Raw genomic sequence first — 17310 nt, 5'->3', positions numbered from 1 at the left:
GTGATTCAACTTCTGCATACATTATGCTATGCTCAGCACAAGCATAGCGACTCTCGGTCACCATATCACAGTATCAGTGACTACCCAGATTTGTTTTATATACAAATGTGATAAGCGTGTCTTCTCTGTATTCATTCATGCTGTCAATAAAACTTCACTAGAGGGGCGCCTGGGTAGCTCAGTTGGTTAAGTGTCTGACTTTGGCTCAGGTCATGATCTCACAGTTCGTGGGTTCGAGCCCGAGCCCCACGTTGTGTTCTGTGCTGACAGCTCAGAGCCTGGAGCCTGCTTCGGATTCCCTCTGTCTCTCTGCCCCTCCCCACTCGCGCTCTGTCTGTCTCTCAAAAAATAAATAAATGTTAAAAACAAAAATAAAAACAACCATTCACTAGAGCAGGGCCAAGCCCTTTCTTGTGTCTTTAGAATACTCCCAGGTCACTCAGCATTTAAGAAAGTTTACAAAGCAATTCTCCAAACTAGGTGGGGGTTTCAAGTTCCTTGTGGTCTAAAGGCATAGAAGGTATGCAAAGAAGTTAAAATCCACACCAGCTCTTTGGAAGAACATACATAATGACTCTAACTTTTTAGTTTCTTCATTTGCAACATGTTGCCAGCGGTCGCTGTTCCAGCCACCTGAAACCATGGCAGTTCTCAGAAGTCCTCATGTTCTCTCAGATCTCTATAAATGCACTCAGGCTGCTCTCTTTTCTCGGAATTCCTTTTCCTATACAATCCTTCTCTAACTTTACCTGAGATCAGCTTGGTTTTTTGCCCCTTCAACACCCTCACTCCCAATCAGCGATCCATCTGTTTTGTGATTGCCTGTGTCATGACAGTGCTCACATTGGGTTGTACCCAGGTATTGGTTTCATCCTCACCAGAGTGAGGTCTGCGAAGAGAACTCATGCTCTGTCTCTGAATCCTTGCAGCCTTGGTGAGTGCGTGGCTCGTGGGAGGACATCAAAAGTATTTGTTGCACGAACGGAGGTTAATTGGTATGAGGGAAGCATGTACTTTTTTTTTTTTTTTTTTTAACGTCTGTTTATTTTTGAGAGAGAGAGAGACAGACTGTGAGCAGGGAGGGGCAGAGAGAGGGAGACACAGAATCTGAAACAGGCTCCAGGCTCCCAGCTGTCAGCAGAGCTGAACCGTGAGATTATGACCTGAGCCGAAGTTGGACACTTATCAGACTGAGCCACCCAGGCGCCCCTGGAATCATGTACTTTGTATCTGTGAGCGGGTGGGTCTATCTACCTTGGGGGAATATTGGAAGCTTTGGCAGAGGAGATAGTGTTGAAACTGACTTAAAGAATGTGTGTGTCTAAGCAGACAAGTAGGGAGGGAATTTCTTGGTAGAGGAAATGACACGTGCAAATGCATGGCGGTTTGGGAGGGCATGGTGAGAGTTAAGAAACGCAGGCCCATGGCATGCAGGGAAGGGTGGCAGGAGTTGACACGGATCACACATGCACATAGCGGGGTTCTGGTGGAGTTATAGTCATGATATTCGTTCCTTGAGGAGGGTCATCCAATCAGCTACAGTTCTAACTCCAAATATGATCCATCATGTATTTTTCCATCTAAGTGATAAGTGGGTTTTTCTTTCTTTTTTTTCCCCTTAAATTAATGTATATTTTTAATGTAATTATTTTTTAAACATTTAACAGAGTTCTTTTTTTTTCACTCTTAACCATATTTTATTTTATTTTATTTTATTTTATTTTATTTTATTTTTCAATATATGAAATTTATTGTCAAATTGATAAGTGGGTTTTTCTAATACCTTACTGAAATCCAAGTGTGTTAGCAGATTGGCCAGTTAAAAAAAAAAAAAAGGGACCTAAAGTGGTTCTGGTAAAACTTTTAGTGAACCTGTACTTGTATGTTATATCCACTAATTCTTTTCCTAATTTATTTAATAGTCTGTTTTGGTTTTTATTTTCCCAAGCTTTGACCATCTGTTTACTTTGCAGCTTACAAAAACTGGCTTCCTCTGTCATTTTTGAAAATCAAGACATCTGCTTATCTTTTGTCTTCTGGTATCTTTATTCTCTGGATCCCCGGGTATAACCCACAAGAATTCTGTGATCACATGTATAATTTGGTCAGGCAAGTAATTTTCCTAGGCCTAGACACTTGAATCACTCAACACTATTTTGCTTTGGGCTTCTCTATTCAACTTCAAATAATGTAAGGTGAACAAGCATGGTAAGAAGACATTGAAACTCAAGATTTCATGCTGGATCAAGCTTTTGGGTTGGATATGGGTAGACAACACTAAAGCAACAGGAGGTTGCTAGGCCTGGATCCTTTGTCACCTGTTTCCACGTATTATCTGCTCCGTGCATGGTGCTTTAGTGGTTTTCTCACTCTGTAAATATCTAGAAAAGTCTGCGTTCCAGCCCACAGCATTTGGGGCCATGTCTTAGCTCAGTTCTGAGCTTTGTCTTCCAAGTGCTATTGCTCTGTTTTTTGTATTTGCCTTTGTTTATGTGCCCTCCTTGTACATTTCAGATTCGGCCCTCCTGCATTCCCATAGTTGGTACTGTTTGCAGAGTTTGGGGACATCTTGAGAGCTTGAGAGTAAAAGTAAAGCAGGAAAACTTCTAATATGTTCCTCAGCTTGATAAAATGTCCTTTAAAAAACAAAAACTGTCATAATAGCCTTCAGCCCCAGGCCCCACCCTTCCCACCTGCCTGACGCACAGGCCTGTAGACATTCACCTGCAAAGTGTGTGAGAACAATGACATAGTTCTCCACTTCACCCACTGGTGCCTTCCACTGCAGTAGGGCTTCTGTTGGAGTGATGTTGGTGGCGATCAGATCCACAGGGTTGTCCATGGCTGAAATGGAAACGGAGAATATCAGGTGAACGTAGGAGGCACTGCAGCGAACTATCTCCTGCAGCTTCACCCATCACGCACGTCTGTGGCTGTGCCATACAAAATGATGAAGTGAGTGGAGACCTCTTTCCTTTCTCCCCTTCTGATCTCATCCTCTTCTCCCCTTCGTCCTTCCTCCCAAGTACCCAGTTTTGCCCTGATTGGTCTCGGGTCTTCCTTTTAATGTATTCATTAACTTCTTACATACGGAGCACTGTCAGGTGCTATGGGGGATTCTGAGGTATGGCTGTTGTGCTTTAGACATTTAAACGTAGAGGGAGAAACTCAGAACATATAGGAATTGTTATATTCCTTTAGTTAATGAGACAATTTGTTTCCCAGGCTATTTGCACTTTCACAAATACAAGGGGCATGCTTTGTGGAACGATCTCTGTTGATGAACTTCGGAAAGTATGGTGGGAGTTCCATGAAGTCAAGGAGTAGCCTCAGTGTCTGGAACTTACAAGGTACACAATAAATGCTCATGGAATGACTGAATGGGACTCAGGTTGCCTCTAAAGCCACATATGATGATTGCTTTACCACAGACCTCCTCTGTATTGAGTTCTGGGTATCCTTTTTGTGGCATAGAGTCAAGGGGATTCTTCCAGGCTAAAGGCCAGTGGTGCCTGTTGGGGGGAACAGAGTTTGCTCATCATGGGACCGTGTGCCTATTCTTATTTGCCCATGTTCTATGCATATGTTTCTTACTATGCTTCCCTTCCATAAGGTTAGGATTTATTTTAGAAATGGAGGTTATTAGAATAGTTTAAGTATCAACTCAACCCAAGTATCATGTAATTTACTCCTGGGGACCAAGATGTGCTGTTGACCCCTAACTGCAGGTTTCTATAGCTTGCCCGTATTCCTCATTTGAAAGCAACAACTGTGAACTTTTGTTCAGTTTTAATATCTCAACTGCATCCATCATCTGTGTCTTCAGCAAGTTCTTCCAATGCAACCTTATGAGAAGAGACAAAGAGGAAAAGTCTTGGGAGACTACAGTTAGCTTGATCCCTCTGAGATTAAGCGTGAGATCCTAAAGGAGTACTCATTTCTCCCAATTGCAAAATCATAGACCTTACATTAAAACAACAAGATAAGACATTATTGTGGGTCATCTGGTTGTCGGGAGTTGCCAATAGCTCTGCTTAAACCTAAAGGAGGGTGGTTTGGGTTGGTGCACTACTGAATATCTGCTTTACAGATACTTGCTGCTTATAACCACAAACCCAAGATGAGGTGTTTTGACCCAAGTTGCTGCTTTCTTTTACCCTCGGGGGTAGGAGGCTCTTGAAATTCATTTTCTTGTTCTCAAAGAGAAAGAGCCTAATTTCTTTGCTATGAATTTCTAAGACTTTCAGGAAGGTGAGAGGGGGGCTTCTTTTGACTCATTGGGCATCACTTTGGGTCAATATTTCTTGATGCTTTAATGGTCACAGATAATTTGATGGAAAGGAAAGATTGGACCAAAAATATTGCTGGGTTATCTGTAGTCACAGGCCTGTGAGGAGACTAGGGAAGATGAGAATACCCTGTGGTATCTTTTAGAAGAATAATTTCTTGAGGTTCTGAACATTCTGAAGGAACATTTCTAGGCCATTACTTTACAGATGTTTCTGGGCCTGTGAGAGTATCTACAAAAACAGTGAGGAATTCCAAGTTACCTTTCCCTCGTTCAGGAAATGCCATTCTCTGAGGAAATTAAGCAGCCTCAGGAAAGCCGGCTGTTCTAACGAGGCAGGTTGGATGTTTTCCCATGTGCCGTGGGAATAATAGCTTCACTGGAAGGTTAGATGTGGGGTCTGGGGACAGAAAACTTTGTCCCCTCTGGTGACTTCTACAGCATATCTTTCCTAGTTCTGCATGGTGGGCTGACTGAGGAGGAGCAGTGGAGCTGTTGCGGGAGCCCTGTTCTCAGGTGCATCCAAAGGGCTCACTTTCCAAAGGAAGGCCACCACCTTTTGAGCACAAAGCAATAGCAAATGCAGCCACTTGGTGGCTTCTGGCTACAGAGGATGAAGAGTTTCAGGACCCTATGGGTTATTACTGATATAATCAACTTTTCCTTCTCTGAGGTAAAATTTACCTGACTGAGTCTTTTAAAAAATTAAATGTGAGGGACGCCTGGGGGAGCTCAGTCAGTTGGGCGTCTGACTTCGGCTCAGGTCTGATCTCACCGTTCATGAATTTGAGCCCTGCATCGGGCTCTGTGCTGACAGCTCAGAGCCTGGAGCCTGCTTCAGATTCTGTGTGTGTCTCTCTCTCTGACCCTCCCCCCTCCTTTCACTCTCTCTCTCTCTCAAAAATAAGTAAACATTAAAAAAAATTTTCTTTTAATTAGATGTGATGATTCAGATGTCTGTTCTGGAATTCACTTTCATCATGCGTCTTTAAAAGGTCACCTTTCTTACTGGAAATTCCATGAAAATTTCTGACCCAAATCAATAAGGTCTAAACTTCCAGTATTAGGAATATCAGTGGGGAGAGAAATTGTAAATTGCTTTGCATAACACAGTGAGTCTGAGGGACACCCAAGAATGGAGCCTCTGAGCCCAGGACCAGTGCCCTCTATATTAGCCAGAACAACTCTACTGTTTGCCTCTTCTGTCTGTTGTGGGTCCTCAGCCAGCATCCTGACTTGGCTCATGACAGGGAGACATGCTTACCTGTGTGAATGAGGGTGCAGACGCGCTCACTCTCCTCTCTGCCCCGCACACTGTTGAGACTTATTTCATATTCAGTGGCTGGATACAACTTGGTGATGGTGAATTCTGTCACCGTGTTGGGCACCACTGAGCTGTCCAGCCGTCCCACTAAGGAAGAGCAGAAGCCACTGTTAAAGTTCAGCAGATGCTTCAACACAGCTCATGGTATAGTCTATCTACATAGAAGCTTCTGGCAGCACTTTGTCATGAAGCACAGACGGGTGCAAAGCTCAGCGCTTGGTGGGGAAAGAAGAGAAGTGGTTTATGGACTGGGAATATTGGAGCTTGAGGAGAGCTTGTATGCTGGTCCCACCTCCTCATTTTATAGGTTCCTTGGAACAACAACAACAACAACAACAACAACAACAAAGTGATTTATTTAGTTTTCTAACAAGCTGGTCTTCTTAAGGCAGTCTAACAGGCATGGACTGTGAAGAGGGGTCTATGCAGCCCGGAGACAGGGTAGTCTGGAAAACTTTCCCACTGCCTCCTTGGAAGTGGGCATGCCCTCTACTTTGTTAACAATGTGGCATGCACAGCAGGAACTGGCAGGGTGAAGGTCTGTGCCAACTTTTTCTGACTCCTGACTTGGCTGGAGTGGTAGAAATAAGACCACCATCACTGTGGCTCCCTCTAAGGCTCCATCTGGCTCAGCCGAGTCTTTAGGAATCCCACAGGCTTCTAGTCTTGGACTAGTCTCTCGGGAAAGTGCACATGACCCTGGATCTTGGCAGATTTTTTTGGGGGGGTTGTTTTTCACTAGACTGCCTAGATAATGGTGACCAGTTACCATGATTTTCTCTGCTGGTTGAGGGCCTGGTTTCTGGGTGAATATAGTCCAGCCGTGTGTGAGAGGAGTTGGTGAGTTCAGGGTTTCTTGCCTGCTCCTCCTTAACCCACTCTCATTGTGAAGGAGCGCGCTACAGAGAGGGGGAGAATGCAGGCAGGGGTGATATCCTCTGGGATATGTATTTCTCCCAGAGCAGTTGTCACTCAGCACCAAATCCCATCCATTTGTGAGAAATCAAGTGACTTTATTACCTTGTGTTGGCCGATACGATACTCGGTAGTAATCAAATGATGCAACAGGAGGGCTCCAGGAGACCATAACTGAGTCCTTGGTCACATTGCTAACTGTGATGTCTTTGGGGGGATCAATTCCTACAAGGACCCGCGTGTTTGTGGGAAAAAGACAGAAAAGCACAGTGTGAGAAAGCAATTCTTATCCTTGGTTTCTTGTGGACCAAGAGCTAATAGTGTCGCAGGGACAGACAAGCCCTTTGTACTAGGGCATCCTTAAAGCCATGATTAGGCCCAAGTTTGAAATGAAAAGTCATAGGTATGGCTAAAGCCATGTTCATGGAGAATATTTTAACAACATTAGGTCGAACTGGCAAGCTCTGTGCTGTGTAGCAACTGTTAGCTGTGTCAAGGCCAACTGGAACTTTCCTTTAAGTTCATATGTTTTCTTTTGAACTGGGAGTAACATAGTCATTTTCCCTAGAGCAGCTTCTCTTAGACAAACCCAACTCTGTTTCTCTTATTTTTTAGCAGCCACCTATGGTTCAGTTTGGAAAAACTGCCTATTGACTGTAGAGGGATTTCAGAGCACGAGTCCAGAACAAATCCACTTTCCGAAACTATATTTCATTTGTACTGGGTACCTCATTTTTTTGACTACTGGAGGACTGCAGGGTCAAAACCAACTGAGTGCTTAATGTACTTGTCTAGTTAGTGGGTTCTTGTCATTATATAGGAAACCACCCAAATACACATGTCCTCAGCCACATGCATACTCATATCTGGGATTACATTTGAGAGTGATGAGATGAATTTGATCCAATAGTCTCACAGTGCCTGTGTTTTCCACACAACACGCAAACCAACCCCACTCTCTGAGTACCAGGTTCCTACATGGCCGCATGCTAGTGCTCGTCCCACATAATTTTGAGGAAGCATCATTTGTACGAGTGACCTTATTGAGCAGTCAAGAGATGGAGTTTCCTTTTGAAGGTTAACTCTCTTCAGGCTGGTAGTGTGAGAACCTCTGGACCAATGCATTCAAGCCCTGGCCTCCTCAAGACATTGAGTCTGTCCTACCTTCCCAATGGAAGCTTCCCATCTTACACATTTTATGCAGCCCTGGAAAAGGTGGCTCTTTCAGAACAGCTCACAGACCCTCTCTAGCCAAGTGAGGCAGGCCCCTACTTCTTAGGTGTTTCTCTTTGTAAATTTCATTGACTTGTTAAAGACCTCTGTAGGAACGCCCTTCACCACCTGCTGTCGAGCCCCCCCACCTCACCTGTGGTGATGGAGCCCACAATGGGTTCAGAGGTCACCGTGCCATGGACTGCCACCAGGTTCACGATGTACTCGGTGGCTGGCTGCAGACCCATCAGGACAGTGTGCCTCTTGGTAGCTTCCAGGGAGATCTCTGTCATCTCTTCCTCTTCATCCCGAGGGCTGTAGTTCAGGATGAGTCTGTCTGCTGGAGGGGATGGGTCACTCCAGGTTATGTTTACGCTGGAGGAGGTCACGTGAGAAAAGTGCAAATGGGAGATGGGGCGGAAGCCTGCAAAGCAGAGAAGATGATGGTTCTGAAATACACACGAGGTGGTGGGACCACTGGGCTAGGAGAGCCATCTGACTGAAGAGATCTGCTTGCCTTATCAATTAGGAGGGATCTGCTTTCCTTATCAATTACGACTGTACCTTCACCTGCTGACTCAGAGCTTACAGCCCCTCACTCTCTAGTCCTGTCCATCTCCTTTCTCCAAGCCTTATACTGAAAAATGAATGCCCTCAGCAGGGTAACACCTCATAATACTTCTTCCTAATACTCACCCAGCATTTAAAATCTTTGTCCTGGGAGAAATTTTTTTTTTTTTTAATATATGAAATTTATTGTCAAATTGGTTTCCATACAACACCCAGTGCTCATCCCAAAAGGTGCCTTCCTCAATACCCATCACCCACCCTCCCCTCCCTCCCATCCCCCCATCAACCCTCAGTTTGTTCTCAGTTTTTAACAGTCTCTTATGTTTTGGCTCTCTGTCCTGGGAGAAATTTAACATGATCCCATGGATCTTCTGAATGCCCACTGATTTAGTGCAGACGGGGAAAGATGAACAGAATCAATCCCTATGTCCAGGTTTTAGAAAACCAGATACAAATTTTCAGGCACGTAGGTAGCCTTGCTCCTCTCTCCCCTTTACTTCCAACCATTCCGTCTTGATGTATTTGTTAATTTCTCCTCGATCTCTTCTTTCTCTATCCACATTCCTCCTTCTCTAAACAAAATGGGGGCATTGGAAGAGTAGGCTACTTAGATGACTTCCTCATACTAGGATCCATTGATCCCTGAGCCCAGCTAGGATGTCTGCTACCCTGGTACCTGTGAAGGCATCCACGGTGGATTCGAAGCTTTGCTGCCGACCCCTCTCAGCAGTGATTGAAATGATGTACTCTGCCCCAGGCTCTAGATCCGTCAGTGTGTATGAGGTTCTGTCCTTGGGCACAGTGACTTCTGAGGCGATCCCGGAGGACGGGGTAAAGGTAATTCGGTAGTGGTCAATGGGGCCGTTGGCCTTGGTCCAGATGAGGGAGATGGAGGTTTCCGAGGAGGCTGTCACCATGAGGTCTCGGGGACTATCGAGTTCTGTGGATCAACATAAGTGGCCTATTTTACACAAGTTCCATACAAGGGCCAGTATTTATTGGAATCGGACCTCCCTGTGGATTTCTAAACTATAAACAGGCCTGCTGACCATGAGGATTAGCTTGTCATTGCTGACAATTCTGTCACATTTTGTTAAGTACCTTCCCTTTGAAAGATGGCCAAGGGCTTGGTATATAGATGGACAATCTGCATAAAGGTATTAATAGCTCCAACACCATAGGAATACATCCACCTCTGGGACATACCTCTGGGACAAAGCTGGCTGTTGATTATCAAGCTTTCCATATTCATTTTCTTCCAGCCTTTCTCAGCAATCCAACCAGGGTAAAATAGGAGCCACCATCAAGTAGGGATATGACATTCTTGGCAATAGTAGCTACCCCTGTTCCTGAGGCCATTGTGACTGATCTGGCCATGGGTGTACAGGTAATTAGGTTTGATAACTCCTGGGGACCTGTGTCCTTGTGGTTCTCTTAGAGAGGTTGTCTATGTTGGAATGAGCCTTGGAGCAGGGATTGGCTCAAAATCCCCACCCCATGCCAGCTGCCTGTACCTAAAGTTCCAGAGTGATTTTGAAATTTACCCAGAATTTGGAAGCAAATATGCCAGATGCTGAGTGGCAAGGGTCTCGAGTGGAATTTTCCATTGCCCTTAGATTTAATGGGTTGTTTCCAAGTCTAAACCTTTATCCCTATGACCTTTCTGAGGGCTTCTGTCATCCATGGTGAGGGACATCACATTCTGCCTGCTCTGAGGTATTATATTAGAAAGACTTGCTACGACACCAACTGATTTCGAATTTTCCACCTCTGGGGGCAGCCCACCAGACCATTGGAGACCATGCACAGATCTGTGAGGAAGTGAGTGAGACTATCCTGCATATTGATAGCAGAGGTTAGGCACAGAGATCAACGATCTGCAGGTAGATGTTGTTCCTAGGCTGATAACTGTCATCCAGGGACCTGTTCATTAGGGGGCATTGCCTTCTGACCGGCCCTTGCCAGGACAAGCAAGCCACAAGCCTCCGTGGCTTCTCAGGCTTGCACAGCATCCTGGTCTGCTTCTGTGGCAGTCCTACTCACCAGTCCTGGCATTCATGGTGGCTGGTACACTTTGCTGTGAATTCATGACAGCGGATATTCCAACTCCATACTCCGTGCCAGGAACCAAATCTGTCGGTAGATGCAGAAACAAACATTATTCTGTGTGTGTGTCAGTGGTGGGGAAGGCAGAAAGGAGGGAAGCAAATAAGCTTAGATTCCTGTATGGATCTTATGTTTAGTCCTTCCTGAATCTCCTCCTAATTTTACCTAGTAGGAAATCCCAATTTCAACATTTAGGAAATCCATACCAAGTCAACAGGATGAAGTGCTCCATGCAGCTTCCTTCTTGCTGCTGGTCTCATCGGGAAGGCAGCAAAGCTGCCCTTGTTAGTGACCTTCAGAAATGTGCTCTCCTTTGGAAGGTCTTCCAAAGGTCCTTAGAGTCTCAAGTTGGTTACGGCTGGTGAAAGGAGTTGTATAAGTTGTGAATTGGAGGAGGGATTGTATGGATATGGGCCTTTAAAGCATTTCTTTTTTTTTTTTTTAATTTTTTTTAATGTTCATTTATTTTTGAGACAGAGACAGAGCATGGGGGTGGGGGGAGGGGCAGAGAGAGAGAGAGGGAGACATAGAATCTGAAGCAAGCTCCAAGCTCTGAGTTGTCAGCACAGAACCCAACTCAGGGCTCGAGCCCAACGCAGGGCTCGAGCCCAACGCAGGGCTCGAACCCACAAACCATGAGATCATGACCTGAGGCAAAGTTGGATGTTTAATGGACTGAGCCACCCAGGTGCCCCTAAAGCATTTCTCGAATGCTGTGAGCACCAATCTGCACCTTTTATAGATAGAGATTGAAACCATATGGGGACTCCAGGATCCTTTCTAGGGAGCAACACTGGATGAATAGGCTACCAGGCCTTTAACATAGGGGCAGGCAGAAGCCTTGCTGCTATGGGCTCCCTACCAAAGTTGTTAATTCAGATGCCAGGGTATTTAAAGTTATGGATTCAATCTTAGATTTGACTTCCAGGGGACTCTGAGAAGATGGAAAAAACGCAAAAACTGTCCAACTAAAGGATATAAACTTTTCTGGGGAAATCCTTTGGGGGATTAATACAAAGAATCACCGGGCGCCTCCCAGGATACCTGCAATTATCTGGGGTGTCTTCCTACTGTCTCCCATATTCATTTTCAGACTAACTGGCTTGACCGGTATATTAATATCCTATTGCCGCTGTAATATATTACCACAATATCGTGGCTCAAACCAACACAAGTCTATTATTTTATAGTTCAGCATCAGCAGGTCTGAAGTCTAAATGTTTCAGCAGGGTTGCAGCCTCTGGAGGCTCTGGGGGAGAAATTGTTTTTTTGCCTTTCCCACCTTCTAGAGGCTTCCTGCCTCCCTTGGCTTGTGGCTCCTTAATCCATCTTCAAAGCCAACAGCATAGCATTTTCATATCTGTTTTTCTTTCTGACCTCTGTGTCCCTTCCCCATCTTCTACTCTGGTTCTGATCTCCCTGTATCTCTCTTATAAGAACCCTTGTTCTTATATTGGCCCCACCGATATAACCTAATCACACCTACAATTTCCTTTTTGTCATGTAGGTTGACAGAGTCACATGCTCCTGGGATTAGAATGTAGACATCTTTAGGGACCATTATTCTAGCATCAAACTAGCACAAACTCACCCTCATTTACTAGAAGTGGGATTGTAGAAAAATACAAAATGATCAAATTATCACCTGTGGGGTCCCCCATGATGAACCTGAGTCCTTCTGGTAGGCATTTTGGTGGGGGGGAGGGCAATCTGTGTGGGGCCACAAGAGCCATGGCTGATGATCATGTTATTCTACATTTATATAACATTTGTTCTTTTCAAAATACCTGGATGTGTTTTGACCCTCAGCACAACCTTGTGAGGATGGTGGGATGGGGAGTCTTTTCTCCATCTGCATTAGTTTCTTGTGGCCGCCATGACAAATGATGACAAGGGGTGGCTTACAACAACAGAAATGTAATCTACCACAGTTCTAGAGTCTAGAGGGCCCAAAACAAGGTGCTGAGGGGAGAGGCAGTGCTCCTTCCCAAGGGGAAACTAAGGGGAACATCTTTCCTTGCCTCTTCCAGCTTTAGGTGGTTGCTGCCCATGTTGGGCATTCTGCTCCAGGCTCTGCCTCATAGTGTCTCAGTCTGCTCGGGTTGCTATCACAAACTGCCATGGGCTGGGTGGTTTAAACCACATTTATTTCTCACAGTTCTGGAGACTGAGAAGTCCAAGATCAAGGCACCAACAGATTTGACATTGGGAGAGACCTCACTTCCTGGTTCATAGATGGCCGTCACCTCTCTGTGTTTCCATTCAGTGGAAGGAACAAGAGAACTCTCTGGGGTCTCTTTTACAAGGGCACCAATCCCATTCATGAGGGCTACTTGCTCATGACCTAATCACCTCCCAAAGTCCCTATCTGCTAATATCACACTGGGAATGGGGTTTCCAACACATGACTTTTGGGGGGACGCAAAACATTCAGTCTGTAACATGTGGCATTCTCCCTGTGTGTCTGTGTCTTCTCCCCTTCTTATGAAGGCACTGTGCACATTGGATTTAGGGCCCACCCTAATCTGTTATGACCTCATTTTAATTTGGTTCCCTCTGTAAAGACCCTATTTCCAAATAAGGTTGTATTCACAGGTTCCAGTTAGACATGAACTGGGGGTGGGGGGTGGGGGTTGGGGAGGGGGGACACCATTCAAACCAGTACACCATCAAATTATGAAAAGAAACTAAGGCAAAGAGTAAGTGTATGGCCAGCTGGAGAGGACACTCAGACTTCTGGCCTCAGGGATTCGGGACTTTTAGGAGAACTGGAATGTCCCACCCCTCCCTCAATGTCGTCCCTTTCCCTGAGCAGCTGTGACTTCCCCGGGCTTCCTGAGGTAATAGGAATGACTTTGACAGGAAATGCATTGAGCAACCTTTCCTTAACAAATGGTTTGGTTTAATGAAGGAGAACGCTGCATGGTAGCCAGAGGGCTGTGCATCCCCTCATCAGTAGAGCTTTAGTCCAGCCCAAAGCAATAAATGTCCCCATGCTTGAGTAAGACAGTACCTACCAGGCCTTACCAACCAGGCTCCCTTGAAGGAGTGTATGAGAGTCAGCCCTCTTTTCCCTTTCTCAGACCAGCTCCAGCCCACTTCTTAACCCTTCATTCTTTCTTCCTCTGAAGTGTCAACACCAGTGGAGGTAAAGTTTGAAGAGTGACAGACTTTGAGGTCTGCCATACTTATGTTACCATTCATTCTCTGCCACTTTCTACCTGCATCACTTTGATACTTAGTATTTTTGAGCATCAGTTTCTGTAGAATGGGAAACCCGGTGGTATTCATCTCGAACGGTGGCCGTGAGGATTAAGTGCAGGACGGTGCCTGGCCCATGGCAATAGTAGCTGGTTTTATTATTACTTCACTCAGAGAACTATTCCAGGACCTTGAGTCCTTTTTTGTGTGTCCCAGGTAGGTAGAGGCTAGTCCTGGGCACACCTGTTGTCAGTTTGCTGGGGCTTAGCCTGTTAGCTCTGAAGAAACAAGCGATTCTGGAAGTCCAGCTGTCAACGAGGAGCTGTCCCCTGGCTGGGAGGAGTACCTGCCACTAGATTGAGTGGGTGATTGCGACGCCCCCAGAAACGTTGGAAGCACACATCTAACTCCGTCAATATGTTCGGCGAGTCCCAGGTACATCCTTGGTTGGAGAAATTAGGTTACCTTTGGAACATAAACTACTTTTCTTAGGCATCTGATTGAAACCTTCAATTGCCTATAATGAAGTAGAAATTCTCTGACGTAGATGAAGGGTGACAGATCGAGGGAGTAAGACAGAAATTATATGTTGCCGAACGGATCTAACATGTAACGTTTTCATCTGAGTTTCTTATTTATGAAGCTTAAATGAAATGTTCAATAATTTACAACGGAATCGTCTTTTCCCAGAAAAACTGCAGAGCAGAATTTAAAGTACTCTCGTCCCAGGCTTTCTGTCTAGGGGATGGGAAAGTGGGACTCGTTTATAGGTTCCTGCCTGCTGCTTTCTTTTGATTTTCTGCAGCTTTCTTCCTGTGCTACAAGTGAATTGTTGCTCTTTGCCAGCAGGTAAAATACAGTTCTGCTGGAAAAGAAAATGTGTATCTGAAGCATATCCAGCACACTTATACATCAGGACTCTGTGGACTCCTAGGGATTTCTCACTTTTTAAAGACCCCATTGCTCTCTATCAATGCTCTCTTTATCTTTCCATCCACCTCCTGAAAATGGTGGCATTTGAATGGCTCTGTTCCCTTTCTTCACAACAGCTCAGAAAATTCATCCCATGGGAAACCACCACTCTCCATGCCTTTGTTTGGCTTGGAGGTTGACGCTTTTCTCAACTCTTTCGCTGCATACCCATTCTTCGCTGAACTCCCAAAGGCATGCAGTTCATTCACTCACCAAACATTATTGAGGGCCTCCTCTGTGCCAGGCACAGGGTTGGGTACTGGGGATATCAGGGTGAGCCGAATGGACATCACCCTTGCCCTCAGTGATATAAAAGAAATCTGTACTGAAGGAGGAAAGTATTTATTGAGCACCCACAATACACCAAGCACTGAGCTTCATGCAGTGGAGAATCTAGAAGAACAATGAAAAAGAAAGGGAGGGAAGAAATGAGGCCTAAAAATTGAGGCAAGTTTTTTGAGGGTCTGATGGTCAAGAGTACTCCTACTAGCTATAGGTTCTTAGAGATTCGTACCTGTTGCCTCACTTAATCCTCCTGCGCCTCTGCTGGGAAGGCATTACTGATGAGCAAAAAGAGGCTCCGAGAAGTCCATTCCTTGACTAAGGTCATAAAGCTAATATACAATAAAACTGGCTTTGGAACTCAAGTCCTTTGTTTTTTTCCTGCCATGTCCTAGCATGGTCCCTGACCCTATGAGAGGAGGGTCCCTATCCTCCAGAGGAGTGGACTAGCTGATTGGAATTTCAGTAATTGGGCACTACACCATGGGCTTGCTAACTAAAGAAACCATTTCAGAGGGCGGACAGGATCGGCACGCCTGTAGTGACCAAGGAAAGCTTTCTAGAAGAGGGACTTGAGTTGAACCTTGAAAGCTAGCCAAGATTAGGAAAGGTCGAGGGAAGGGGATATGGAATTCTCTGGTGGGCAGGATGGGGCACGCGAGCAGGAAGAGATTAATTAGGGCTGAAGAGCGAAAGGAATGAGCACATTGTCCCCTGCAGCACAAGGGCCGTGGGTGATGAACGTAGAATGATTCACTTCCGTCTGTTTAGGAAACCTATTCTTCCAGCCTCCTGCTGCTAGGAGGGAAGTCATGGGGAGAAGGAGGCCCAAGAAGCTGAGATTGCTACTTCTTTTTTTTTTTTTTTTTTCAACCTTTATTTATTTTTGGGACAGAGAGAGACAGAGCATCAACGGGGGAGGGGCAGAGAGAGAGGGAGACACAGAATCCGAAACAGGCTCCAGGCTCTGAGCCATCAGCCCAGAGCCTGACGCGGGGCTCGAACTCCCGGACCACGAGATCGTGACCTGGCTGAAGTCGGACGCTTAACCGACTGCGCCACCCAGGCGCCCCACGATTGCTACTTCTTACCAGCAAAACCATGAATGACATCTGGGATCTGCAGGCTTGGTCGGGTTCAGGCAGATCCATAGAAATGGGGACCCTTTCCATCTCTAAATCCCTGGTCTCATCTCCTGAGTACTGTGAACCTCAAGTCTACCAAACTGGGTGAGGGATTTGGTTGGCCCTAGTGCATTCACAGGACACCTGCTCTCAAAGGGAGGGGCAGATTGAGGACCTTGTGCCCAAGGAGTTTGCAGACCATCTCTCAGTTTTTACAACAATGATGTTATTATGTTGTTACTGTTAGTTTTCATGTTGGTCTCCTCACTAGACCCTTAGGTCTTGAGTTAAGGGATTTGACTTTTTTTTATATTTTAAAGTTTTTTAAATGTGTTTTTAATTTATTTTGAGAAAGGAAGAGAGAGAGAGAAAGAATGCACACATGTAAGCAAGGGAGGGGAAGAGAGAGAGAGGGAGAGAGAGAGAGAGAGAGAGAGAGAATTCCAAGCAGACTCTGTGCTGTCACTGTAGAGCCCTACGTGGAGCTGGATCCAATGACCGTGAGATTATGATCTGAGCCGAAATCATGAGTCAAGTGCTTAACTGACTGACCCACCCAGGTGCCCTTTGATTTTTTATATTTTAATTCAGAATGTAGCATAGTGGAAGAAATATGTGTTGCATGGAAGCAGAATAGCAAGGGTGACAGGAATGCTGGAAAGACTTATGAAGGCATATCTGAACTGGGTTTTGAAGGATCAGAGGTATCTGGGCCGAGAAAGGGCATTGCGGGCAGAACGAATAACACAGGCAACAGCCGATCTGGTAAAATAACTCACGAAAACCAGGGATCTAATGGAGGGCCCCTCATAAGGAAGAGTTCCAACAGTGGAATTTGGGTACTAGAGATTTATAGATGGGAAATAATTGGAGAGAGACAGAGGATCTCCCGGGAACCCCTGACATCACACCAGATGGGCAACATCTACTTTTTACTATCATGGAGGTCTAAGCTCCCAGGCTCCCCATCCTTATCATCTTGGGTTATGGTGGATGCTTCTCCAGGGTTCCCTGAATGAATCAGGTTTTGGAGGACATCTACCAATTTTTTGAGTGTGGACGACGTTCAAGCATCAAGAGAAACAGTCAATCCCATGCTGACTTTAAGGGAAAGTATGACCCCGCAAACCTATATTAAAAAATAATAATACTAACGAATATTCTAGAATGCAGCTCTCTTGCTGCCAGTGAGATTAATGATAAACATGGCCCATCACCCCCTGTCCTGCAGGAACATTGTATCTCTGGGTCTTTACTGTAAATAGGCGCTCCCTGCTGAAGAAGCCAAAGCAGAAGACGAAAAGTTCCCACCTGGC

General features: G+C 45.4%; 1 protein-coding gene across 1 annotated transcript in view; it reads right to left on the bottom strand.

Annotated features, from left to right (window-relative positions):
* Positions 1 to 17310, bottom strand: part of TNR (tenascin R) — a 410039-nt gene that overhangs the window by 32383 nt on the left and 360346 nt on the right. Inside the window, exons 10-15 of the mRNA XM_045452824.1 lie at positions 10353 to 10442; positions 8986 to 9249; positions 7894 to 8163; positions 6633 to 6752; positions 5553 to 5699; positions 2725 to 2844 (exon numbers count right to left, since the gene is read on the bottom strand). Of these exons, the coding sequence (XP_045308780.1) occupies positions 2725 to 2844; positions 5553 to 5699; positions 6633 to 6752; positions 7894 to 8163; positions 8986 to 9249; positions 10353 to 10442 (1011 nt within the window). The remainder of the gene's footprint in view (positions 1 to 2724; positions 2845 to 5552; positions 5700 to 6632; positions 6753 to 7893; positions 8164 to 8985; positions 9250 to 10352; positions 10443 to 17310) is intronic.

Source organism: Leopardus geoffroyi, chromosome C3 (assembly GCF_018350155.1).
Source record: "Leopardus geoffroyi isolate Oge1 chromosome C3, O.geoffroyi_Oge1_pat1.0, whole genome shotgun sequence".
NCBI lineage: Eukaryota > Metazoa > Chordata > Mammalia > Carnivora > Felidae > Leopardus > Leopardus geoffroyi.
This window is presented reverse-complemented; position numbering and strand designations above follow the sequence as displayed.